General features: G+C 43.1%; 1 protein-coding gene across 1 annotated transcript; it reads left to right on the plus strand.

The window, feature by feature from the left end:
- Positions 1 to 4,376: 4,376 nt before the first annotated feature.
- On the plus strand, positions 4,377 to 25,514 carry LOC306915077 (ectonucleotide pyrophosphatase/phosphodiesterase family member 7-like; the record flags this gene model as incomplete). Its single annotated transcript, XM_079492322.1, has 8 exons — positions 4,377 to 4,745; positions 15,652 to 15,711; positions 19,209 to 19,482; positions 22,589 to 22,734; positions 22,933 to 23,565; positions 23,958 to 24,207; positions 25,174 to 25,291; positions 25,424 to 25,514. The coding sequence occupies 8 exons, from the start codon at positions 4,377 to 4,379 to the stop codon at positions 25,512 to 25,514; spliced, it is 1,941 nt and encodes a 646-aa protein (XP_079348448.1).
- Between the last annotated feature and the right edge of the window lie 1,374 nt (positions 25,515 to 26,888).

The following is a 26,888-nucleotide window of genomic DNA, read 5'->3' on the forward strand; positions in this document are numbered from 1 at the left end:
ACATTCTGAACCTGCTTTTCCATCAGAACTAACACTGCTGCTAATGATCAGATTCTCATCAACTCCCGGGTGCATCATCGGTCATACTTCCAGTGAATCACAAAGTGCCACCGGTCCCAAAATAAATATTTAGACCCCCATTTTCATCAGTCCCTGATCCTGATCAATCTACACCCCCACCCCCCAACCCCCCCAGTTATTCATTTCCTATTTTCAGCCGTGCTTTCGTTTTCCCTACATCAATGTTTATGAATTATGGTGGTTAACCCATTTAGGCCCGACCTCAAAATTTAAAAAAAATCTTCTAAAATATTTTTTTTAAAATATTTTTAAAATATTTTTCAAAAATAGCAGACCTACAAGCTCGTAGCGCGCCACTCGGTGGCGCGCTATGAGCTTGTAGATCTGCTATTTTTCAATAGCTAAATTATAACATGATGTTTAAAACACCAAAAGGGGTTCCCACCCAAAATGGGTTAATACGGTTGTATATCACAGCCCATGGAACCGCTTGTCAGTCAAACGATAAAATATGTGCTGAGGTGGAGGTCTAATTCTTTACTGTGCCATGGTCCTGAGGGATAGATCAGGGGCGTGGAGAATTACACATGTCAGCGCCCCGTCGTCAGGGACTGAGAGGTGAGCTCCATGATAAATAGTGGGATGTCCCATGTGCACACAGGCCAAGGTCACTACCTACATGCTAACTGGCATGTGTGCATGTTTGAGTTGGTGTGTCTCGTGTGCCTCGTTTTTGAGGGGCGCTAGCCCCTCCTATATACAGCTTTTCGTCCCAACACGCCTCACATTTGCCATTGACAATGAAAGGAGAATTTACGCCATATGTGTCTGAACAAATCGGCTTTTCGTGTTCAAAACACAGTGCAACTGTTTTAATTCAGCTCAGGCATATATATATATATATATATATATATATACACATATATATATATATATACATATACATATACATATATATACACCTATGTGTGTGTGTGTGTGTGTGTGTGTGTGTGTGTGTGTGTGTGTGTGTGTGTGTGTATGTATATATATATATATATATCACACATACATTTAGTCGTCATCTTACATGATCATGGTGAAAAGATGAGTTTTTTTAAACTTTCTATCATGGTTAAAAGATAATAACATAAGACAAAGACAATGACAAATTAATTCCTGAAGAAGTATATTCATTTTTTATTGGATGATGTACGACAAGAACGACAAGAGCGCCCCTGACTTCACACAGGTGTGATTTTTAAATGTATTTAACCACATTCAACCTGGCATCCCTATTTTGGGCATGTCAATATAGGTGAAGTTCTTCAATAATTGTTCAAGATAAATTGTAAAATAGCACATTTGGCATGACGTACAATGAAGTATACAGCCAGGGCTTAAGTGGTTAATTAGATAGGATAGTAGAGAGGCAGTAAACAGAGTGGTGGAAAACAGGCAACACAAATCTTCAACAAAAAGACTCTAACAGTGGACATTATAATTATCCAGACAGCCACCAGCACCTCCCCATAGGGTGGGTTTTGTATGGGAACTGGGGAATAAGGCCTCACAACACTATTCTTGGAAAGAATGTAATATAAATTATCACATACCCAGCTTTTATGTGCTCTGGGTGGGGAGCCCTATAGGGCTGATAAGGCAGTAGCTGACCAATCAGTGCGAGCTACAGTAAAGTGCTAGTGCATTCAGGGGTCGACACTAAGGTCTCAAAGGCACTTGCCCGTGGGGCAAGTAGAGGTCATGTCCACTTGCCCGAAAAGTTAATTGTGAAAGGTACAATTTAAATTACCGTTCATTTTAACACTTATTTTCTATTTACTTGAGAATTCTGGCGCTGTGCGATATGGACATACAATAGCTATACAATATGACTTATTTTAAATTTCACAACTTCACCCATTTTCAACCTATCTTCATATAAGTGGTCTTCAATAATGCTCATGATGAGATTCTAAAATAATGTCTGTCATCGGAGGGCTGTGGACACTTCAAAAACCCACCTACGAACAAGATTGTGATTCTTTTTGTTATTAACGTGAGAACAATGGCTTTCTTTATAGCATGCCAACTTTCCAGGAATATAAAGCCTGACATTTCTATTAGCTTGGATTCCCCATCAATGATGTTACTGGTAGGCAGGTTTCTGAACAGTCCACACGCCACAGCCCTCCTCTGAGACACAGAGTAGACAAAAATAATTGTACCATATTATGAGCATTAGTGAAGATAGGTTGAAAATGGGTGATGTCGTCCTTTAAGAGCTTAAATCACCAATACTCAGCATCCAGTCAACTTAAAAACTCTGGATCAGGGTGATGATGATCCTATCCTGAATTGCTTTGAAATACTGGGACAACATTTGGCTGGATTGCCGTATCCTTTGTCATATAGGATTTAGAAAATCAGATTTTCTAAATCTGACCATATCAGATAAGGACAAGTCAAATGACCATGTGTGTGCACTGTGCAGCATGCTGCACATTTGTTTGTTTTTGTAGGTACACGTTTCCCTGCAGTTGAGCAAAACACACCTGCGGTGGGGCTCCTGCACAGATGCATGTGCATACACACATGCCCAGCGTTCAAGGCCAAACACACCATCAGCAACAGGGTGATATACTGTAAGCTCTAACGATGTCTGTGAAGTCGGTCAGTTCAAAACTTACTCAGCTTTTATTAGATATTCAAGACCTGTGCTCATGATGGATATTGCAGCCCATTTCTTATTCGCCGTCCACAGCGCTATACTCCTGCAAACTCAGCCTGTGAAGAATAAGATGGCCTGCTCACAGCCTCACACTCTAATATACATCACCTCCTCCCTCTCTCTCCCTCTCCCTCTCATCCATCTCCCCCCTGCCTCTCTCTCTCTCTCCATTCCCCAGCCCCTCAGATCAGCATGGAAGTGGAGGCAAACACTGGGAGGGGAAACTGAAAGGCTGCGGTTGGAAGGGTCCTACTTGACAGGCCTGTGCCTGGGGCTATGAATGAGCCGGCAACTCTCCCCCCTCCCTCTCTCCCTCTGTCGATCCTTTACTTCAATCTGCCATCAAAAGCACCTTTCCCATCAACCCCTGAGAAAAAGGGGCCTGACAGGGGTCATGTTTTAAAAAAATATATATATATATAAAGTATATAATAAAATTACCACATGGAATGAGCCTTCCTTGGGCGGGCGGGAGGGGGGGTATCAAGAGGAGTTAACCCATTTTGAGTGGGAACCCCTTTTGGTGTTACATACATTATGTTATAATTTAGCTATTGAAAAATAGCAGATCTTTTTGCTCCAAAGAAAAAGAAAAATGTTGTAACTTTGGTCACCATTGAGAACATGGGAAATATATCTTTATATATATATGATTGTAATGTAATGTACTTCTCATGATGTAGTTGTTCATTATGCTTGTACACAAGGACCAAAATAAAAACATAATTTCAAAAAAAGAAAAATAGCAGATCTACAAGCTCATAGCGCGCCACCGAGTGGCGCGCTACGAGCTTGTAGGTCTGCTATTTTTTGAAAAATCGTTAAAATGTGCCTCAAATCTTTCAGAAAATTGTCATGATTTAGAAAACATTTTTTTATATTTCGACGTCAGGCCTGAATGGGTTAAGGAAGGCAGGTTAAGGAGGAGGGAGGAGGAGGACCGAGGGAAGGTGCCAGGAGTAGGATTCCTAATGGAGGAGTTAAGAGGGACGGAGATGAGAAGAAGTGGGTTTGGGAGCGCAGGGGAGGAAAGGTGGGCAGGGGGGGAAGGTGGGCAGGGGGGAAAGGTGCTGGATAAGAGACGGCTCGAAGAAAGTGGTACAAAGGGGGCACGGGGGGGGGGGGAGCGAAGTTGGAGGTAGATCAGGAGCAGAGAGAGAGAAACACTGGGAGGGGAGAACGGAGGAGGAGAGGAGGGCAATGGAGGGGGAGAACGGAGGAGGAGAGGAGGGCAATGGAGGGGGAGAACGGAGGAGGGGAGGAGGGCAATGGAGGGGGAGAACGGAGGAGGAGAGGAGGGCAATGGAGGGGGAGAACGGAGGAGGAGAGGAGGGCAATGGAGGGGGAGAACGGAGGAGGAGAGGAGGGAAATGGAGGGGGAGAACGGAGGAGGAGAGGAGGGCAATGGAGGGGGAGAACGGAGGAGGAGAGGAGGGCAATGGAGGGGGAGAACGGAGGAGGAGAGGAGGGCAATGGAGGGGGAGAACGGAGGAGGGGAGGAGGGCAATGGAGGGGGAGAACGGAGGAGGAGAGGAGGGCAATGGAGGGGGAGAACGGAGGAGGAGAGGAGGGCAATGGAGGGGGAGAACGGAGGAGGAGAGGAGGGCAATGGAGGGAGGGGAGAACGGAGGAGGAGAGGAGGGCAATGGAGGGGGAGAACGGAGGAGGAGAGGAGGGCAATGGAGGGGGAGAACGGAGGAGGAGAGGAGGGCAATGGAGGGGGAGAACGGAGGAGGAGAGGAGGGCAACGGAGGGGGAGAACGGAGGAGGAGAGGAGGGCAACGGAGGGGGAGAACGGAGGAGGAGAGGAGGGCAACGGAGGGGGAGAACGGAGGAGGAGAGGAGGGCAATGGAGGGGGAGAACGGAGGAGGAGAGGAGGGCAATGGAGGGGGAGAACGGAGGAGGAGAGGAGGGCAATGGAGGGGGAGAACGGAGGAGGAGAGGAGGGCAATGGAGGGGGAGAACGGAGGAGGAGAGGAGGGCAATGGAGGGGGAGAACGGAGGAGGAGGGCGGTGGGCGTGTGTGAAACCTCACTGTCTGTTTTAATATTCCCAGCAGAGACAGAAACAGACAGAAAATCGATCACTTCATTTTTCCTCCGATATGAAAGACTTAGACAGAGAAAGGAGGGCTGAGCCTCTCTCGTCTCTCTCTCCCTCACTCGTTCTCCCTTGAAAGTCACACTGAGAGGGTAGCGGTTAGAGCCATTGGTGAAAAGGTGACAGGTGGCATGTACAGTACTATATACACTGTCCTATTACTTGTGACTGTGTGTGACCTCAAGGCCTCCTTCTGCACATTAAAATGGGTAAACCCATTTCGGGTTAAATTAAACACATTTCCTCCCGTCATTAAATCCACATTCTTTGGTCCTTTACTACATACATACATTGTTATGATATCCATTATGCACAGCTAGTTTTGGTGACAGGTTCACGAGAGGCATTTCTGCCTGACACACCTACTCCGGGTACCTAAACACCAGCTGCAGGGTCTTCAGCTGGGAGCCATCCTTCGCCTCTTGATTCACAGACCATCTCAGGATGGTGGGGCAGCGGTCAGAGAGAGACGTCTCCCTGATGTTTGGCCTCTTTATTCACAGACTATCTCAGGATGGTGGGGCAGCGGTCAGAGAGAGACATCTCCCTGCCACTCGCTGGGGCTGAATTTCAATGGTCAGCTGTTTTTACGCTACGTGGATTTTCGTCCCTCCTTTGCAGCCAGAGCTAGAAACTGCCCTTTCCTGCTTGTTCTGAGAGCTCTTTTAGGATCTAACCATACTGTATTATTAATGTTGGTACTACCATCATTATAAATAAATAGTATAATAATTACATCTGTTGAATGTAGCAATTTTTTTCTGTTTTTCTAAACTGTGTACTATATATATATATATATATATATATATATATATATATAATTTTCTTTGTGATAAGGTGGGCAATATAAGCCTCGGCCTAATATTTGAAGCTCATTTGCCTCGTATTTTGCTTGCTCATTTGCTTTGTTTATACAGTAACTGTCTATTTCTATTCTATTTTATATATATACCTTATTTTTGTGGTGGCAATATAAGCTTCGGCTTCAGCCCTAACCTTTTCGGCCAAATAGTCACCTTGTTGACTATGTTGTAGGCTACTGTATGCCTATCAACTATCAACGAAATAAAAATAAACTAACTAACTATGTTGCATAAGGTTGAAATCAACCCATGCTACAGTACTATGACACAGTAGACTAGTGACCAACCACAAATTAACATTATAAATGAGTCTATATATTCACCTATAGTGTAGATTCTTGTCCTAACACAAACATTAAATGTCATTGACAATGAATGGAGAATTTACGTCATATGTGTCTGAGCAAATCTGCTATTTTTTATGTCATGTGTAGACGAGCAAATGGGCTATTTTGTCCTAACACAAAGATTAAATTGACAATATCATCATGAAGATGTGTGATGATAAGAGCTCCCCTCACTTCACAAGGGAGTGATTTTTTTAACTAGTTCCTGCCAAAGACTACACATAAGGAAATTAATTGGTTTTGACATTCATATCTTTGTCACTCAAAAATCGTACACCTGAATAAAATCTTTGTGACGGGTGCACTGGTGGAGTATACACTTACACAGATCAAAGAATAAACAATTGCACACTGTCACACTTCTATAGATTTCACTTGCTCAATTAGGGGAGAAAGATGTTGCAGCAATGTTGATAGACTATTTGACATGACATGATTATATTTTCTTTACAAAGTAAAGGCAAAAAAAGAAGAAAAAAGGAACGAAAGGTCCGGAATAGAATTATGTATAAAAAATAATAATAATCACACCACATGAGAGTGAAATGCTTTTTTTCCCCTGTCTTGAAGAATAATGTTTTGTTGAAATGTGGTTAAATCTATATCCATTACAGGAGCACAGGTCTGCAGTATTCCTGTCTGTAATATAGTTTTCACTTATCAGGGTAATTCGAGCAGATCATTCAGACAGGATAATCCCACTTAAATAGAGTGCTACAGTATTAGTCCCAATCAGTCCTAAAACCCTGTGGTTATTAAAACCCTAATATAACCCTAAAAGTGTTGAACATCTTTCTCTGACATAAGTCACAGCAGTTAATATCTCAACCGTGAATTTTGAAGCCAGTTTTAATACTTGTACTAATTTGAATTAATTTAAAATTAATTAATTTTAAATAAATATATTTTTAAGTTTGTGGTTCCAAACAAGTATGATGAGTTTTGTGAAGATGATCTGTGTGGAAAATAAAGTCTGTGTTTGGTACACAGTAATTATCTTAAATTCATAAAAAAAAAAAGGCAGAATTCCATTGGAAATCTTTAGTAGTAACCCATGGTGGGAGTAATTTAAAAAATGAAGTTATCCCTGTAGCACTTTTTTTTGCTTAGTGGCCTTGTGGTTAGAGTGTCCACCCTGAGATTGGGAGGTCGGGGTTCAATCCCCGGCTGGGTCATACCAAAGACTCTAAAAATGGGACCCAATGCCTCCCTGCTTGGCACTCAGCATCAAGGGTTGGATTGGGGATAAGTCCCTGCGACATACTAGCGTCATGTCCAGGGGGTGTACATCAAGATGCCTCATGCTATAGAAACAGGAGATAGGCTCCTGCCCTATGGGCCTCATGGCTCAGCAAGGCTACTACTACTAATACTTTCAAGATTTTGAAGATTTTACTCTCCTAAGAGCTCCATTTGAGAAGAAATCGTATGCCAAAAAGAGGCTTTGCTTAAATTACTGAGATGTATATTCACACGGGACTAGTATTGGCAGCAGTGGCTCAGGAGACAAAGTGGCTCTAGGAATCTGAAGGTTCCCAGTTCCATCACCAGCTCCTGCTGGCTTCACGTCAAATTGTCCTTTAGCAAGACACTGAAACTTGAAATGCCTCACATACCCTTTAAATGCTGAAATGATTCGGTTGGTGACTTGCATGATTTCCCTTAGGTAAATGATGAATTTATATAAATGGTGCAATTATATGGCACCTTTATACAACACGCTTTAAAATGTGCATTTCATCACCCTTTCACACACGCATTCACACACCGATAGCAGGTGAAACCATGCAAGGCACCAACTTGCTCATCGAGAGCTTAGGGGTCCAGTGTCTTGCTTGACACATCTATAGTAAGACCCGGGATCGAACTGGAAACCTTTCGATTCCCAAGCCTACCTCCTGAGCTGAGGATAACTCCCATCCTCTCAGCACTGAGTTCAAGCTGCTTCCCTCTGGCTTTCGCCTAAAAGTTCCAGGGGCCAAAACCAGGTATAAATTCTCCTTCGTGCCTGTAGCTATTCAGGCTCTAAATGCCGATAGGAGGAGGTAATTTGTCACCTGACTCGCCTGTATGAATTATTAATTATTTATACTGTTCTGAAAATGTTATGAATTATAATGTTACACTGATACCCTGAACTGCCATCCTGTTTTATTTGTTCTATGTGTACTGTGTGCCATTTTACTGTGTTTTTGTGTTTCATGTTACCTGCCTGTGTTATGCCTTGCTGTAAACCAAATCGCCCCACGGGGACGAACAAATAAATGAACCTGAACCTGAACCTGAGCCACTGCTGCCACAATGGGCGTTTGAATATGTGAGAATTGTTGAATATGTACATTTACTACATTATAAACACTTTGGACTAAAACACTATAGAAATACAGACAATTTATAAGAGCACTCAGAGACTCTCCCCCAAAACACTAGGCAATTTAGTCCAGTCTTGTAAAAAAGAAATACCAACATGGCAGATTTTGGCAGCATTCAAATCACATCACTGATGTCATAACAGTCATATAGGTAATAAATCCAATTACATGACCTCCTTAGGTAAATATATCCTGTCAAAATAGGTCCATAGGTCAACACCCTTGTCTGTTGTACCCCACTACAATCAATTGACTACAAATAATAATGAATAAATGAACTAACCAATGTTCTGTAAGCTAGTTGTCGCCCAGGGCAACGTCACGTAAAGGAAATTCACAATATTAATGATTCCAATTCTTTACAGAACGATGCCATATTCTCCTCTAACCTCTTTTAACCCATTTTGACATTAATTTTAAACATTATGTTATAATTTAGCTATTGAAAAATAGCAGATCTACAAGCTCATAGCGCGCCACCGAGTGGCGCGCTACGAGCTTGTAGGTCTGCTATTTTTGAAAAATCGTAAAAATGTGGCGCAAATCTTTGAATATATATTCTTTCAAAGTGAATGTTTTTAACTCAGGTCTAAATGGGTTAAATAGCGACAATAGCCCACAACAGTAACACGGTCGTCTATTTCCCCAATATTATGAGGCACACAACGAAGTATAAAATAGGGCTTTAGTGGTTAGGAGATAAATTTAGCATATGCATTTGGCTTTGAGCCCTGCAAGTGATGGGCTTTAAGGACTGGTTGTCTGGCTGACTGGTCTGACGGCCGTCTGTCTCTGTCTCTCTGGTCTAATGCGCTTATCAGGTTTGGTGGTGCCACCATGACCCTACCAGTGACTCTGGACAAACCTGCACAGACCTCAGCACACGCACACACACACACACAGAGGAGGCAGCTGTCACAGCCTGCTGCACACGTGCCTCACAGAAATATTACCAAATCAGATGTATACTCATATCACCCAAGACGCAGTGTGAAATATTCAGATATGCTTGGAATTCCAGCGCACGCACACACACACACACACACACACACACACACACACACACACACACACACACACACACACACACACACACACTCTAAGAGTTAATGAAAAGCAGGATTCCTGGGAGTGTCTAGCCAGAGTTTGATCTTTCTCTCAGATCAATGTCAGTAGATTGCAGGGGAGCCGTGAGGCTCACATCTCCACTCAATGCTAACACTGGCCCTAGTAGGTAGGTGTGTGTGTGTGTGTGTGTGTGTGTGTGTGTGTGTGTGTGTGTGTGTGTGTGTGTGTGTGTGTGTGTGTGTGTGTGTGTCCAAAGTTATCCATATGAAAATGTACAGCTGCAGTCTGTAGTGCAGTTAGTGCTGTGATGTTTGATGCTAAAGGGAGGGCCTGCGATAAATGATGCCGATCCCAGTGTTTCATTGTATAAAACTCAGTTTTTATAAATCGCAATATATATACAGTAGTCCAGATACTTGTAATGGAGTACAACGGTAATAGAGTTTTGTGTTCTGATGTACAGTATAGTCTGGCTGAATGCTAGCAGAGAGAGAACTCCAAGCGTTAATTTAACATTTGGAAGTATGTCATCCAAGACCTTATTGCAGTGACTTGGCAGTGAGGTCAAATTAACACATTCCCTGCGGATCACGCTATTCCCGACTTCCCGTTTTATTTATTTACTTTTAAGACATACAGGGTTTCCGTCAGACACCTGTGACACGTCACGTGTTTGGATCACGTGACCGGAAGCAAAACACAGACGCTCGATTCCTAGGGGCTTCTGGGAAATGGAGTCTCATCCGCATCCATCAAACTCTGTTCTGTGTTGTTGTTCTGGATCGCCGCGGTGGTGGATTTTTCAACTCAAACACGATGGGACTATTTTCAGGCGGGTTTGCATGAAATGGAGGTACAATTACGTATTATTGCAACTTCAATGCATGCTTAAAGGTGTAGTGAAATGAAAAACACTTTTAGACCATCTCCGTGGTCATCATATGAGCATACCTAACAATGGATGCCAAAAAAATGGGAAAATTCTCATTTTGGTGTGTTTTTATATCAAAGGTCCATAAAAATATTTTTTGTATTACTTCCTGAAAACGAAAACGTGCTGCTTGATGACGTGTCGAGGCCCACATCGATAAAAGCCAATAAAAATGAAGCTCACCCGTATCCTCTCCATATGTGCGCATCCGTGCAGCACAGCTGCTATTGATTACAGAAATCCTCCGTTTTTATTCCCATTCCAGATAACATCCAGACAGTGTATTACTCGGTTTCAACTTAATCATCACGCTAAAATATGTATCTGAAAACATTATAGGGTAGAAATAAGCCACATAACAGTAAACTGGTACAGCTGGCCGTCTATTTGATTTGTAAACAAACACACACCACGCTGCTGCGTATAGCATAGCAACAGTCCCTAGCTACCATCCCATCGCCTGAAGGGATGCGACGCTCCGATTGGTTCAGAAACTTCATAGCGGTGTTTCAACTTGAGACCGTCTGAAACTTCAAAATAAAAGGTCCACCATTTCCGTTTCACTATGCCTTTAATGCATTTGAGCCACCAACTCCATGTGAACATGACTATAAATGTTGAGCCACCAACTCCATGTGAACATGACTATAAATGTTGAGCCACCAACTCCATGTGAACATGACTATAAATGTTGAGCCACCAACTCCATGTGAACATGACTATAAATGTTGAGCCACCAACTCCATGTGAACATGACTATAAATGTTGAGCCACCAACTCCATGTGAACATGACTATAAATGTTGAGCCACCAACTCCATGTGAACATGACTATAAATGTTGAGCCACCAACTCCATGTGAACATGACTATAAATGTTGAGCCACCAACACCATGGGAACATGACTATAAATGTTGAGCCACCAACACCATGAGAACATGACTATAAATGTTGAGCCACCAACACCATGTGAACATGACTATAAATGTTGAGCCACCAACTCCATGAGAACATGACTATAAATGTTGAGCCACCAACTCCATGAGAACATGACTATAAATGTTGAGCCACCAACTCCATGGGAACATGACTATAAATGTTGAGCCACCAACTCCATGGGAACATGACTATAAATGTTGAGCCACCAACTCCATGAGAACATGACTATAAATGTTGAGCCACCAACTGAACATGACTATAAAGCAAGCAATCTGTTTGCTTCCCTCCATCACCGGCTTTTCCCAGGGCCTTCTGGGAAACGGTGTTCTAAGGAGGCTGTAAAAGCTCTGCCGATCAAGCCTGCCAATGGGCAGCAATCAATCCATGTCAACCAGCCTATTATTCCTTAACGGGCCTGTGGCAGAGGGGATTTTACTATTCTATTAAACCACCAGACCAGTAGGGGGTATTTGACCCTCTCAGAGGCCCATGAACAACACACACACACACACACACACACACACACACACACACACACACACACACACACACACACACACACACACACACACACACACACACACACACACACACACACACACACACACACACACACACACACACACACACACACACACACACACACACACACACACACACACAAAGACAGGTATGTGTTGTGTACGCATGCATGCAGACACAGGCACACACATTGACAGCCCTATGTTCCCCTCTCCTGTGTGTGTGTGTGTGTGTGTGTGTGTGTGTGTGTGTGTGTGTGTGTGTGTGTGTGTGTGTGTGTGTGTGTGTGTGTGTGTGTGTGTGTGTGTGTGTGTGTGTGTGTGAGAGAGAGAGCTGGTGCTTGTAAATGAAATGAGACTTAACCATGCGTTGGACCCTCATCAATCTGGCTGGGCTAGGCCGGCTGCTCACCTCTGATTCATGGAGAGCAACCTTTACGAGCCTTCCATCGCTGCCTCGGCCAATGACTGATGACTATCAATCACACACACACACACACACACACACGAAGCCTAATCCCCTTTATATATACATATTAATGCAAACACAGACAGATACAAGCACACACATTGTGTCATATAAATAACAACCCAACCATCCAGAGTTTGCCCGCCAGGCCAAGCCTTGGTATGTCCCTGCTGGCTGGCTGAGCATTGCCATTAATTCTTCTTACAGGAGCCATCGATGACAATGTGTCTGAACTGATATCTTCGACAGGCACTATCCAGATGAGACCGCACTGATAGATACAGCAGGACATATACACAGTAGGAAGACTGGATATATCACAATATCTGGAGACACCATTTTGTGTGTGTGTGTGTGTGTGTGTGTGTGTGTGTGTGTGTGTGTGTGTGTGTGTGTGTGTGTGTTCCGACCGTACCTGTGCCGTGACAGCTCTATCTCACCGACATGTTGTTAGGATGCAGGGAACAGCCTTGGAGGGTGGTGGTTTGGCGCTTGGGGGGGGGGGGGGGGGCACGCCACCAGCCTAACAGGGAGAGATTAGCATAAACATACTGCATTTCCCATGAGCATCCTGTGACGATCTGTCACCGTGGTAGCAAAGACACCATGAGAACATGAGCATTAACCCCTGGACTTATCTCCTCAAACTGGACAGGTGGGACACCAGGGTAGAGAAGAGAAGAGAAGAGAAGAGAAGAGAAGAGAAGAGAAGAGAAGAGAAGAGAAGAGAAGAGAGATGGGAGGCGACAGAAGAGTAGAGGATTAGGGGTGTGTGTCATCCTGGAGTGATCACACACAGCTCTCATCCATCACAGACACAACAGGAGGGAAGCCCTGCTGTCTGCATGGACCACTCCACTGGCAGACCGAGAGAGGGAGAGAGAGAGAGAGAGAGAGAGAGAGAGAGAAACCCAAAAACAATAAGAGAATGTGGATTACAGCTTGTCTCGCTTTTTTCTTTTTATCATTTGGGCAGAAGGAAAGGAAAACAAAGAAAGGAGGAGGTTCCAGGGTAGCATATTATCAGATGTCACTCATCAACTAAAGACAGTGGGGCATCACAAAGCCATCAACAACAATATGTCCAAAATGTTTTGCTAGATGTGGCGGTATGGAGGACATGCATGTGTGACGGCAGTAAGGATGAGAAACATCTCTTGCATGTTCATGTGTGTGCTGTGCGTGTATCTTAAATCACCAAGTTGGAGGTGCTCGGTCTGTCTAGGCCAGGAGCCAGCCATACTGAATCATATGGCGCCATCTACCAACATGCACGCGGTACATGTACATGTGAGCACACAAACACACACACACAAAGCGGCTGTATTCCTTACTTAGTTATGGCCTGAAGCGTGGAGGCGGAAGATCAGAGTAGATGGTTTCCAGGACAACAACACTGACCTCTGCCATTGGACATCCATCTTGGAGGCACTGAGGTCACATGGCAACGAAGCCCACATCTGCAAACAGACTAGCAATGAACAATCAAGAGGAAAAGGTTTGGCAATACCCAGTGTATAGGTGGTCACAAATTAATAATAACGGAGGCAAAGGCATAAAAGTTCACAGAAAGTGGTTTGTGCGAGAACTGCGAGAACATGCATTTGTTTATACACAGCGATGTTGGCGTGCATGGTACGTTAGCTCTGTGTGTGTGTGTGTGTGTGTGTGTGTGTGTGTGTGTGTGCTGTGTGTGTGTGTGTGTGTGTGTGTGTTGGAGTGGATGTAGATGAGTTTTCTCAGTGCTGTAGGGGAATGGGCTGCGGTTGGCTGGTCTGACTGCAGACCGCTCTGTGGAAAAGAACGACTTTTTAAATTACCCATATATCACTGTCAAAGCAGCACAGACTAGGGCGACAGCACTGCGCTTGCACACACGCACGCACGCACGCACGCACACATACTCTCTCCCACTTCTTACTCTCCGTTTGTCTCTCTTGCACATATACACACTAACACGCATTCACAAAACAAAAAATCAATTCCATGGTTACAGACATGCATGCACATGAAAAAACTGTTTGTGCAAATGCATTCACAGTGCTGAGCGTGTGTGTGTGTACACATGCACTCACACTATAGGCTATACAGCTTGTACATATACGATAAGATAAGATAAACCATTATTGATCCCCAGAGGGAAATTCAGGTGTCATAGCAGCAACAGTGACAATAAAAAACAGGAGAGGTACAGGTAGAGTCAACAACCAAACCAAGATTAATAATAAAAATGTAATAAAAATGTAGCGCGCACGCACGCACGCACGCGCGCGCACACGCACACGCACACACACACACACACACACACACACACACACACACACACACACACACACACACACACACACACACACACACACACAGTACAGTACAGTCTCTCAACAGTTATCCCTAACGGGCATAATTATAAATGATGCAATGTGCATTCCAGTAGTCTGTGTGCAAGTGTGCCAGAGTCCATGCTAAAGTCAGTAACCAAAGGTCAAATATCAGCACCAGACAGAACCTCCGATGGGGTCAAGCATGGTTGTGGAGCTTGACAGCCCCCAGCACAAAGGACCGCCAAAGCAATTTGTAGTGTGCCGAGAAGCGATGAATCTGTGGCTGAATGTGCTCATGTTTGCTACCTCATCATAGAGGATCCTCATCCTCCCCTCTGAAACAAACTCCAGATAGTCCAGTTCAACGCAAACTACAGAGCTAGACTTCCTCACTAGTTGGTTCAATTTGTTGGCGCCTCTTATGTAGAACATCTGTAGCAGCCTCAAGGAAGCAACCACGTGCTCAGGAGATACAAAATATAAAAATAGTAAAAAGGTGATCAATCGGGATAAGCCCCGATGAAGACCGGTATAGGTCGAAACATGTCGGTTTAATAAAGTTTTCCTCCTTTTAACTATTAAGTGTGCCTGTTGCAGGTGGAATGACCTGAGCCTTCTCATAAAGAACAGCTTGCTCTGTCCCTCAGTCACTAGGTACTCCAGTCTCCAGGATCGATATGCAAAGGTAGTCACTCACCAGGGGGGTGCATACGTTTGTTAGACATACTAACAGTCCGACAGGCATTAGTCCGACAACACCGTCGCTCCCCACATGCACGGCCGGTTACAACTAACCCGTGGCCGGATTAAAACTCACCCGTGGCTCCCGCCATGCACGGCAGGTTGAAACTAACCCGTGGCGGGTTAAACCTAACCCGTGGCTCCCGACATGCATGGCAGGTTACAACTAACCCGTTTTGGGTAGGGTGTCGGACTCATGACTGTAGGACTGTTAGTATGTCGGACCAAACACATGCACCCCTCACTAGGTGCTGCAGCCCCCCAAGATCTTCATGGTGTTTGATGTCAGCAACTGGCTTAGTGTGCCGGTACAATGCAGGAGGTATTTCAGAGCTGGGGCACCTCCTTCAGCCTCAGGGAGCGCCGGTTACAGAAGTGCAGCCTGGAAGGCTTCTGCCAGCATCATTTTAAGTGTGGGTAACTGTGGAGAAACAGCCTCTTGCTGAGCTGACTTTCAAGAGACATAAGTCATAACGTAGCAGATTTACATCCCAAACCAACACCAGCCATAGTGTGCAGTTCACAGCCACCGGCAGCTGGCTGAGTTTTCCTCTCGACTCCTCTCTTTTTCCTTCCTGCTTGCCATTCCTTGAGCTCCTTCTCTAACGAGCTGGCTCTTAATTGCAGGTAATTAAAGTGCTTGTGGCTTACTGAGCAGGAGAAGAGGTAGAAGCATGTGTCGGCAGTAAAGCACTGAGACATTACACAGCCAAGGGCTACCAGGGGTTACAGATGGTGGGCACATGGATGGATGTTGGTTCATTATCTTTCTGGTTAATCTCTCTCGTTCGCTCGCTCACTCGTTCTCTCAGAATTAACATGTAATTTGAGAATCTCAGGAGTAGAAGCATACGTTCACCGCCCACTCAACAAGCATGCAAATACACACGCCCACATGATCCCCAATTACTGCCATCTATATCAGTTTCATAGTTATCCACTGCCAGCTCTTGCAGTCCACATGCACCAGAGGGAGACAGAGGACACTAAAGGATTTTTTTTTTAAATGTGGTAGTGTTGGTCAGAGAGAGCAAAGGGCAGTGGGGACCTGAGAGCTCTCAGGTCAGGCACCATCCAATGAGATAGCTCATTGATATAGATTTTTCTCCATGCATGTCGGGCATGTGCGTGTGTGTGTGTGCGTGTCCTCTTTTATTGTCTTTGACAAGTCGAGTGGGCCCACATGATCCCCAATTACTGCCATCTATATCAGTTTCATAGTTATCCACTGCCAGCTCTTGCAGTCCACATGCACCAGAGGGAGACAGAGGACACTAAAGGATTTTTTTTTTAAATGTGGTAGTGTTGGTCAGAGAGAGCAAAGGGCAGTGGGGACCTGAGAGCTCTCAGGTCAGGCACCATCCAATGAGATAGCTCATTGATATAGATTTTTCTCCATGCATGTCGGGCATGTGCGTGTGTGTGTGTGCGTGTCCTCTTTTATTGTCTTTGACAAGTCGAGTGGCCCAACAGACAGGCCTCAACAACTAATTCTCTGAATCCTGTAACCCTTCATGCATATATGGATTGTATACTTTCCTCTCTCACGAATGTGATCTGTCCTCACAGATTGAACACAGCCTGCAGCAGGGCCAAGGCAAGAGGAGAAATACAAGACTTGTGCCCTCGCTGTTGTGATAGACAGTTTTCATGGAAAGATATCATAAATATTTTTGGATAAATCTCCACAGGGGAAGTGGAAGATTCCCTTTGAGTATTTTTATTTTTGTATTTGTCATTTATACTGAGATGACAAGGTGCAAACTGCTGGAGAGTGTCAGGGCACAGAGAATTTGAGGATTTATCAACAACTTACCCTCTATGTGAGCTTTTAGGTGAAACAAGGCCATGTCCCTTGTTAACCACTAAAGCTATAGCCAGTTTAGAATTCACCCACGACAAAACCGGAAACTACTGTAATAATTAATCCATTTGTTCTGAATTAAAATAATGTATAATTAATTAATACTATTACTTTAGCCGGTGCTTAGGAATCACATACTGATCCCTGTTCCCTGTGTGGCTCTTTAGCCAGATGGTAAAAATCCTCACAGGTTTCATTAATGTGCAATTTTTTAATGAAATGTATTAAATAAATACCATCAAGGAATTGCACTTAATCCATGAAGTAAAAAAAAAAAGTCTTTATGATTGTCTGGCTACATTCATTGCATACATCAAACTTCTTAGTAAAAGTAACTCAAATTCCACCTCAGCATTTTAAAATACAGTAAGAGATTACCAGTGATTTACCCACAAGGATTTGGTCAATCTCTGCCTACACCTGTTTAGAAAAGCCTAAGCCTTTATATACCCTGATTGTAGACACAGCAAATGTATTTAAAAGCCAAACAGCCCTGCTTTGCGTCAATCATTAAGTGAACTTCTGCTCACTGAGACAAGTTAAGCCAGCATATGCAAATCAAACAATTATAACTTTCAAACCTCTTTTTTTCCATGTTTCGTTTTGTGGGGAACTGGGGATTCATACAATTCTTTTCATACATATTTCATACATACATTATTCAAAATATACATTAAAATATGATAATATGACACATTTGCCAAACGGTGCGTGGCAACAGTAAATCTTATCACTGTGGATGAGTAATGCAGGACATTCTACAATAGGAAGAATTGATTCTGAGGTACAGAAGGGGTCTGTTGTTGAGAACTTGTGGATTTGTGGTTCTAGCAGGAGACAGGATTGATGTTTTGATAATATAATGAGATAGATGGACAGGCAAAACCTCATCACTGGTCCATGGAGCACTGTCCCCACCTGGTGGTCTGTGTCATTCAGTTCTTTGTCATTAGATTTGGTTTAGTAGTTCTATTGTGTGGGAAGCCGATAATGATTTATAAACCAAGTTTCAATCAGACTCTGACAATTGACCTCCTAAACTCCTCTTGAGATATTGATACAGTGTTAAGAATTAAAAAGAAATATATATATATATATGTCTCAGGATTACACCATCATATCTGACCATGGACTGTTAGTGTTGAAGTAAAGAGAAGTAATTCAAAGCAGAAGGTTATCATGTCAACAGGACATGATAAGTATTAGGTATTATTATTTTGAGTGTGATGCAGGGCGTTGCAGAAAAAGAGCATTCGTGCTCAGCGAACCTACCCTTGATAAATAAAGGTTTAAAAAGTTAAGTGACGAATGATAGATTAAAAAATATATCCATAGGGGCATTAGAAACAAATGACAATAAAAATGAAAAATTACAGGCTCTGGGAGTGTGTAGAATCTGGAATCGACCTGTAGTTGTATATAAATTATTCATTTGACATGGCAAATCAGCATCATAATGTCAACCTCGCTCTGTCTTTCTGGTAAAGCAGATTAGACACTGAGAGTGGAGAGGGCCAAATTATATCAAGCTATGAAAGTCACCTTTATCCACCTCATCCAGTGTACTATCCGCTCTTGCCAAATAAAAAAATACAATAGCCTACAGCCCAAGTACAATATTCTGCACATGACAAGATAAGATAAGAAATTAAGAGTTGAAAGACTGCAATAGGAGGTGTAATTTTCGAGGGTGTGAGTGCACAGATAGACAGACGATAGTGTTATCTGCCTTTCTGTAGGAACTCTGCCATAGAGTGGGTGTGCTGGAGTGAGAACAAGAAGATCTGAAGGTTGAGATTTATCCAGTACTTTAAAAGCCTAATACAAGCTCTCTGAGTTGATCAGAAAACCAGTAAGACAAGACATTTGTGGGGGGGGAGGATAAGCAAATCTTCAGTCAGGACTTCACGGTGTATGAGAACATCGTTTTTACCTCCAAAGGCTCCAATCATGCTGCTGCTAGGCCTGGCTCTCCTCCTCTGCCTCCTGGCTGTCTCTCCCTCTGCTGCTGCTCCCCCGCGGTGGAGGTCTGGCCGCACTGACTCCTCCAGGAACAAGCTGCTGCTCATCTCCTTTGATGGCTTCCGCTGGGACTACGACCGTGATGTGGACACCCCGAACCTGGACAAGATGGCCCTGGACGGAGTGAAGGCAACCTATGTCACACCACCCTTCCTCACCATGACCAGTCCCACGCACTTCACCCTCCTCACTGGTACTCACGTTTTTTATATAAGTGTCTAGAATGTAATCAAAATATTACCTATACTTACAACTAACCTCCAAAATAACATTTCATTAAGCCTAATAATAGATGATTACTTTAGTTGAAACGTTATAAAGCTTTGACTGGGAGCCCAATAAGTCTTGCAGACTTTTATTTGCCTAAGATAGCTTACTATCCCTTAATTTTAATCAAGGCTGTAGGTCCTGATCCAGACTGTCAAATTTCAAGACTTTCACATTTTGTTTAAACAAATAGCCCACATATCACATTAAATATTGAACAGTAATACAGTTAAGAAAGCAAATAAGGCTCAAATAAATTGTATTCTGCACACAATAGGCATATATTTGTTGATCAATCAAGGTCAAGCATGATGTGAGAATTCTGGGGTCAATGATATTTCACTGTGCATGCACAAAAATGTAAAGTCCAGTAGTGGTGCCAGTCCACTGGAGAGTAAACTGAATAGTAGTCTTCAAGGGAAAGAAGGTGGCCGCACAAGCGCACACATTGGTAGCTTTATTTAGGACACTGCGTCCAACGCAGTGCATTTCAGTGCATCTTGTCCATTGAAGACTACTATTCAGCCCATGACATTTCAAACATGAAACCACAGGTCTATGGTTAATTTATAACCGGTGACATAATAGGAGTATGAACATTTTCAGTTAAAAATACTAGATAATACTAGACCGGTGATCGGCTGTAGTGCAAGTAACAATGGAAGTTGGAGATCCATGCCCCACCCGGCTATGCCCGGTCCACCCATCTGTCTGTGTCCCTTTTATGCCTATATGGAAATGTCTGTGTCCCAGAGTGTTGTGACGTCAGAACAGGCCAGATCCATATATGGAGCCTGGGTAGGTTCCCTTTCCAGAGCCCGGGCAGAGGCCTTTTGTGGTGGTTCTGGACAACCGTGGGTCCGACGGACTCGACACCGGGCACTGCACGCCCTGTGGGGGTGTGGAACACGTGTGTCGAATTTGAAGTCGTGGGGCGAAAGATTCTCGAGTTACGTGCATTACAGCCGTACACACAGACAGAGACATGGTGCATTTATAGATAGATTATCCTGTAGATTGTAGAATATCGTGAGCTTTCTCTCCCGAAGGATAAAATTAGTATTGAATGATTCCAAACTTGAAAATGCATTTTATGTTTACTAAAATGAGCTGGAAAGGAAGCCCCCTAGGCTGTCATGAACCCCCATTTAATGGCATTTCTATCTCTGGGACCGTAATGCATATTGTAAAATATGTTAATTTAACTCTGAGAGTGTACAGTACAAATGGAACCAAATTGACCCATTAGGGTCCATTTGGTTCCATTCGTACACTCCGAGTTATACAGACACATAGGGTCCATTGAATTGGTTCCAAACTATCATTAAATTTTAGCTAGCCTGGGGACCCCCTGGAACTCCATTAAGGACCATTGGGGGTCCCAAGACGGCAAGACCCCACTTTGGGAACCACTGCTGTACAGTAACTCAAGTAAATGTAGCCTTTAGTTTAGGCTACTTCACACCACTGTTGGGTCAAAGCAACATTTGTGTCGTCGTCAAAAATGTTGCTTCGGGACCCTCGGTTACCTTTTCTGTATTTTGGACAGCGGTTACAGTCCAGTCGAAATTAACATTGCCTGATTGCCCCGCGGCCGCGGGCCATTAAAAATAAACTTGCCTGGTCGATTTGCTACACTTTTTGAAGAAAAGCAGGGGCTGTCTTCAAGGTCTTGGCGTCTGTTTTTTATTTGTAGGAAACAAACAGCTATAAGTTATAACACGTATTTGTTTACCTGCTGGTGCCCATGTTTTCTTTGTCAAACAAATATCCCGCGCAGGCTCCGCAGCTGTGTTCATTTCACCTGGAACATACCACTTTTTGTTGAGGTTTACTCAAAGTTGAGCAGTTAACGTCAAAGTAGCTAGCTACACTATCATACTGTAGTTAGTTACTAAGTAAAACTAAAGCTCAAATATACACGTCTTTGATTCTAAAAAAAAAAATGCCTGTGGTATCTGCCCGACTGCCCCAAAGTTTTTGGATGATGTTTACTACTTGGCTGCAGGCCAATAATGCGTCGTTCACCCCTATGGGAAGTGAGTGGACGCGTCATAATAAATAAAAAGCTGAAGCAAAAAAGACAATGTCACTTTTGGCTATGTTAGTCATTAAGTTAACATAGGCCCAGAGAAATAAATCTGTTATAGGCTACTTTAAAATAGTTCAATTCAAATCAAACTGAATGAAACATAACCTGTGTGTGTGTGTGTGTGTGTGTGTGTGTGTGTGTGTGTGTGTGTGTGTGTGAGAAATGAGTTACGGAGAAGGACCCAAAAGCAGGCAAATAGATGCAGAGCAGATTATAAGGTGTGCCAAGGTTTTTCTAAACAAGGCAAAACACAGAACTCACTAGGTCTACAGACCAACAAGAACACACTGCAAATAACGAAGGGCTTAAATGGACATGGGTAACAGGACACAGGTGAACTCAAAATACAATCAAACACAGGATAGGCTAACAGGCATACAGAACACAGGTGATTTAATAGGATACAATAATCAGGTAGATAAGACAGAACAGTAAACACCAACAAGAGAAGACAGGAAGGCACAGAACAATACTACAAAATAAGACAAAACCAAAGCAGAGTAACAGTAAACCAAAACCAAACACCACAAGGAAAAATACAGAACATACTTAAATCACAGAATAAATCCAAAACCTCCATAAAAGTGAATATGTGTTCAAAGGCAAGTGTTGCCGTAACACTAAGTGCTTCCTAGTTTCTTAACATTCAAGGCATTACAGAACATGAACTTTATAACCACAAAATGGTCATGTCATAAATGGTCACGCCATAATAAAAGTTCAGGGTTTGGAGTCATAGTCACGGTTCAAATACAAAGGCAGAGGAGCGGAGCGTGACACACATAGGCCTATATAACACATTACAATCTGATGTAGGCCAATATTGTTTTCATCTCTATTATTTATAGGATTACCACTGGCACTTGGACTACCATATTGTTCTATGTTGTAAATTGCCATTATTTAATTATTAACTTCCAAATAAACCTCTTTCCATCAGGGCGGTATGTAGAGCATCATGGTGTCATCCACAACATGTGGTTCAACACCACCACCCAGGAGAAGAAGCAGTACTATGAGACACAGTTTGTTGATTCCTACTGGGACAATGGCAGCTTGCCCATCTGGATTACAGCACAGAGACAGGTGCTCCGTCTGTCTGTCTGTCTGTCTGTGTCTGTCTGTGTCTGTCTGTCTGTCTGTTTGTGTCTGTCTGTCTGTCTGTCTGTCTGTCTGTCTGTCTGTCTGTCTGTCTATCTGCCTGTGTGAGAAAACATTTGGGAATATTTTGCTGTTTTGTTTCCATATTGACATAGCAGGTTGTTGTGTTGTTTTGTCTCCAAGGGTGTAAAGGTAGGGTCTCTCCACTTCCCTGCTACTGCAGCCACCTATGGAAATGAGGCTGTGAATGTGAAGCAAGTAGAACCCCGTTTCTATGACCACTCCAATGAGAAGGACTGGAGACTGAACATCGACAAGGTGATTGGAGAATGGTTTTTTCAAAAGGACCTAGCCTTTGTCTCCCTGTACTTTGGAGAACCGGACAAGGCTGGGCACAAATTTGGACCTGACTCTCCAGAGAGGCGGGCCATGGTCCGACAAGTGGACCGCACCGTGGGCTACCTCCGGGAAAAGATTCACGAACATGGCCTCACAGACCACCTTAATATTATGATCACCGCTGACCATGGGATGACCACTGTGTACCAGGGAGAACTGGTTGAAGAGATCACTCTCGGTAAGATTCCTGGCTTCAGCTGGAAGGATGTGAAGTTCCATCTGGTGGATCATGGTCCTGCTGGGATGCTGCTTCCCAAAGAAGGCATGCTGGAGAAGGTCTACCAGGCTCTGAAAGGAGGCCACCCTCACCTACATGTGTATAAGAAAGAGGACATGCCAGCCAGACTGCACTACAGCAAACACCCACGTCTCCTGCCTCTCATCCTCTGGGCTGATCCTGGATATCTTATTAATGGGGTGAGTTGGTGCAGGGGTTCCCAAACCTTTTAATGCTAAGGGTCCCCAAATAGCCATAGTCTCTCTAGCTGTGGGCCTGGGGCCCTATTGCAAAATGAGCAAATAGACTATCTTCAAGCTCACTAAAATGCGCTTGTACATCAGCTTTTTACACTATTTTTATTGACATGGTTGAAAGTGGTTGGAAGAAATATTACCAAAAGCCTCCCAATTTTCATATTTAGTTACATTCAGGATGCATTCAGCCTAATTTATGTTCCACTTCCACTGTGCGAGGCATCTAAACAGACATCTAAGCTTTACATCTAAACAGGACAAACTGAGCAGTATTAACATGTTGCAGTGGAAAGAAACTCAACACATGAACCCCTTTCTTTCTCATCAACAAATAGCCTTTGGGTCCAGTACAGTTCCACAAAGGAGAGCATGGTTATGATAACCAGGGGCTGGATATGAAGCCCTTCTTCAGGGCAGTGGGTCCTGACTTCCAGGAGAACCTGGCAGTGGGGCCCTTTGAGACGGTCAACGTGTACCCACTGATGTGTCATCTTCTGGGGATAACTCCAGAGGTCAATGATGGACATTTGGACAACACCAGACACATGCTGGTCTCTAAGGAAGTCACTGGAGGAAACAATGATAGTAAGATATTTGTGATGAGTGAACATCCTCATTCGCATTTCCTTTTATTTTTATTTTTATAAAACATGTTTTATGTCTGACTTACATACTGAACACATTATGAATACAGAAATACAAGAACTACAGATCATACAGATCAATGGACCTTTGACATGACAATAACCCGTTGGACAAACCTTATTACCTTGAGAACTGCCAAAGAGAACACACATCTAAAGCAACAGGCTGTGGTGCTCCTTACGCCCTACAAGAGCAAAGTGGTTTGAACTGAGTTTGAACTCATAGTCCCCTGCTCACTTATCTGGCGACAAAAGTAAAACTTATTTTTAATGGCATAATTGTATATCTTATATTGGGCATTTTGTATAATCATAAATGAATGGGGTGCTAGAGGAAAGGACAAGGTCACAAAAGTTAGTAGAGTTCAGTATGCAATCTGCCTATTAGATTATTAGATGTGTGCAAAGTTGATATTTTGGCTGCGGGTGGTGCTAGAGGCAATGTCATGGGTCACTTAAATGGTTAGTGTTCATCCTCGTGGGGACCATGACAGTGCTCAGCAAGTTGCATGGCAATCTGCCCATTAGATTTTGAACTACCTTGTATTTGGACATTTTGGCCTAAGGGTAGCACTACAGCAAGGGCCATTGGGGTCACCAAAATTAGTAGGCTTTATCCTCAGGGAAGCGTGGATGGATTTGGCCTGTTTAATGGCTTCGATCGCAGATAAGCTGATGCAATAAAAGATTGCATTTTCTGTAAATGCACACAGCAGTCATCTGTGTAGATAAAAGATCATAATCTACCATAATGATAGCATCATATGATTACTATCACCCAACTGGACATTGCATGGGATTATCAGTCTATGAATGCACTAACATCTTTGGCCTACTTGGCTGCTTGTTTGCCTGCCTGGCCACTTGCTTAACTGTATGCCCTGCTGTCTTGTCTATACCATTCCAGATAGCAATCTTCCATGGCAAGTTTTTGTCGGCTTATCAGCGGTGGCTGGGTTTCTTGCACTAGTGTTCATAGTCACCACTGTCCACACCATGTGTCAAAGGACCAAGGCAGAAAGGAGGTGAATAAAATGTTTTATCTATTCAGATTATCTATGCTGATATAAAAATGTAATGAATTGAACCAGCCCTTGAATACAGCCCTCTTTTTATGAGACTCTTTACCTATGTACCTTTCTTTCTCTGTTCCCCAGGGATCAAACCAAAGGCACTCTTCCTCCCAAGTCTGAAGTAAAAAGCAGTGTTGACGAAGACGACAAGAACGTGAAAGAAACTAATTTTTGAGAACTTGAACACTGTACTTCACAGTCTTTATCAATGTTGCCTCTTGAACAAGCACCAACTGCTACAATGGAGCTGGTCAATGGTTAACAGTAGAATAGTGGTGGTAACCAAATACTGTACAAACTCTGTGATTGTAAAAGGTGATAAACAGTTGATACAGTATGTTTAGAATATACAGGAATTACTGTAACCAAAGACCATGTATGGTTTACTCTAAACAACTTTATGAGGCAAAATGCAATATTATATTATATAAGCAGGACCAATTGCACACAGCACCCTCAAAAACTCAACTATGATTATTACAATACATATATATCATATCATATTTCTTTACCTTATTGATTGTTGCTACAATGTTGAGGAATATTTTACTCTTTTGTAGGCTTGTGTATGAGATATAATAAATTAAATATTGAATCTTTATTGATCTAAAATAGAATCATCAACACTTACACTAACTTACATTTTCACAAACACCCAAAGTGCTACAGGGTTTAAAAACATAAAAGCAATGGCAACTTTGAGACTCTACTAGGGGTAAAAAAAAAAGAAAGACATTAAAAACGAAGTAAAATGTAATTACCGGTACTGTCAACGAGAAACCCCAGTGAGCAAAATGGTACAGTATAGTCCCGCTTGGAATTCCTGACAGTGTGAGGCCTGGGGAGAGTGTTGGCTCAGAACATACTGTGTATGGTGTGTTGCTGGCATTCCTCACTTCTGTTGGTATGCAGCCATTCTGTGAACCATCGGGTGCTGTTTTGGTTCCTTTGCATGCAAATACAGTGTATTTTGAGATGTGAATTCAATCAAACCATTCGCAGCAGTTTTCAATTTTCATCCATGTTTGACATGGTTAGTTCCGTAATTTGTTAACTGCCATATAGCCCCTGGGGGCTATATGGGGAGGAAGATATGGCAGCTGACCACTCAGTGTAAGTTTTCCACCCCTGGGCCCTGCATACCTTAGATATGTGAGTATAGATATGTGATTTGTATCAGACATGTGAAGTGGATCTCAGTGGATGTGAGAAACACTAGTTTATGAGATGGCCATTTGACAAGATTGATCCATGAGGCTGGCATAATTTGGGTTATAATTACTTTATCTGATCTCTCTTTCTCTCCTCCCTGTGTCCCCCTCCCATCTCTTTGTTTTTCCTCCATCCCAAAGAAGTGATGAACAGTAACAATAACTTGAGTAATACTAAATATTGTGATTACTTGAGTATCCTTTTCTTTTTTTAAACTTGACATTTACTTCACTACATCTCAAAGACAAATGTTGTACTTTTCCACTACATTTCCATGAAGGCTGTTACTTTTAAACATAGCTTTGAAGTCAGCTATTAAATGTATTAAGGAATTGTT

This window comes from Electrona antarctica, assembly GCF_951216825.1.
Source record: "Electrona antarctica genome assembly, chromosome: 22".
NCBI classification, from domain to species: Eukaryota; Metazoa; Chordata; class Actinopteri; order Myctophiformes; family Myctophidae; genus Electrona; species Electrona antarctica.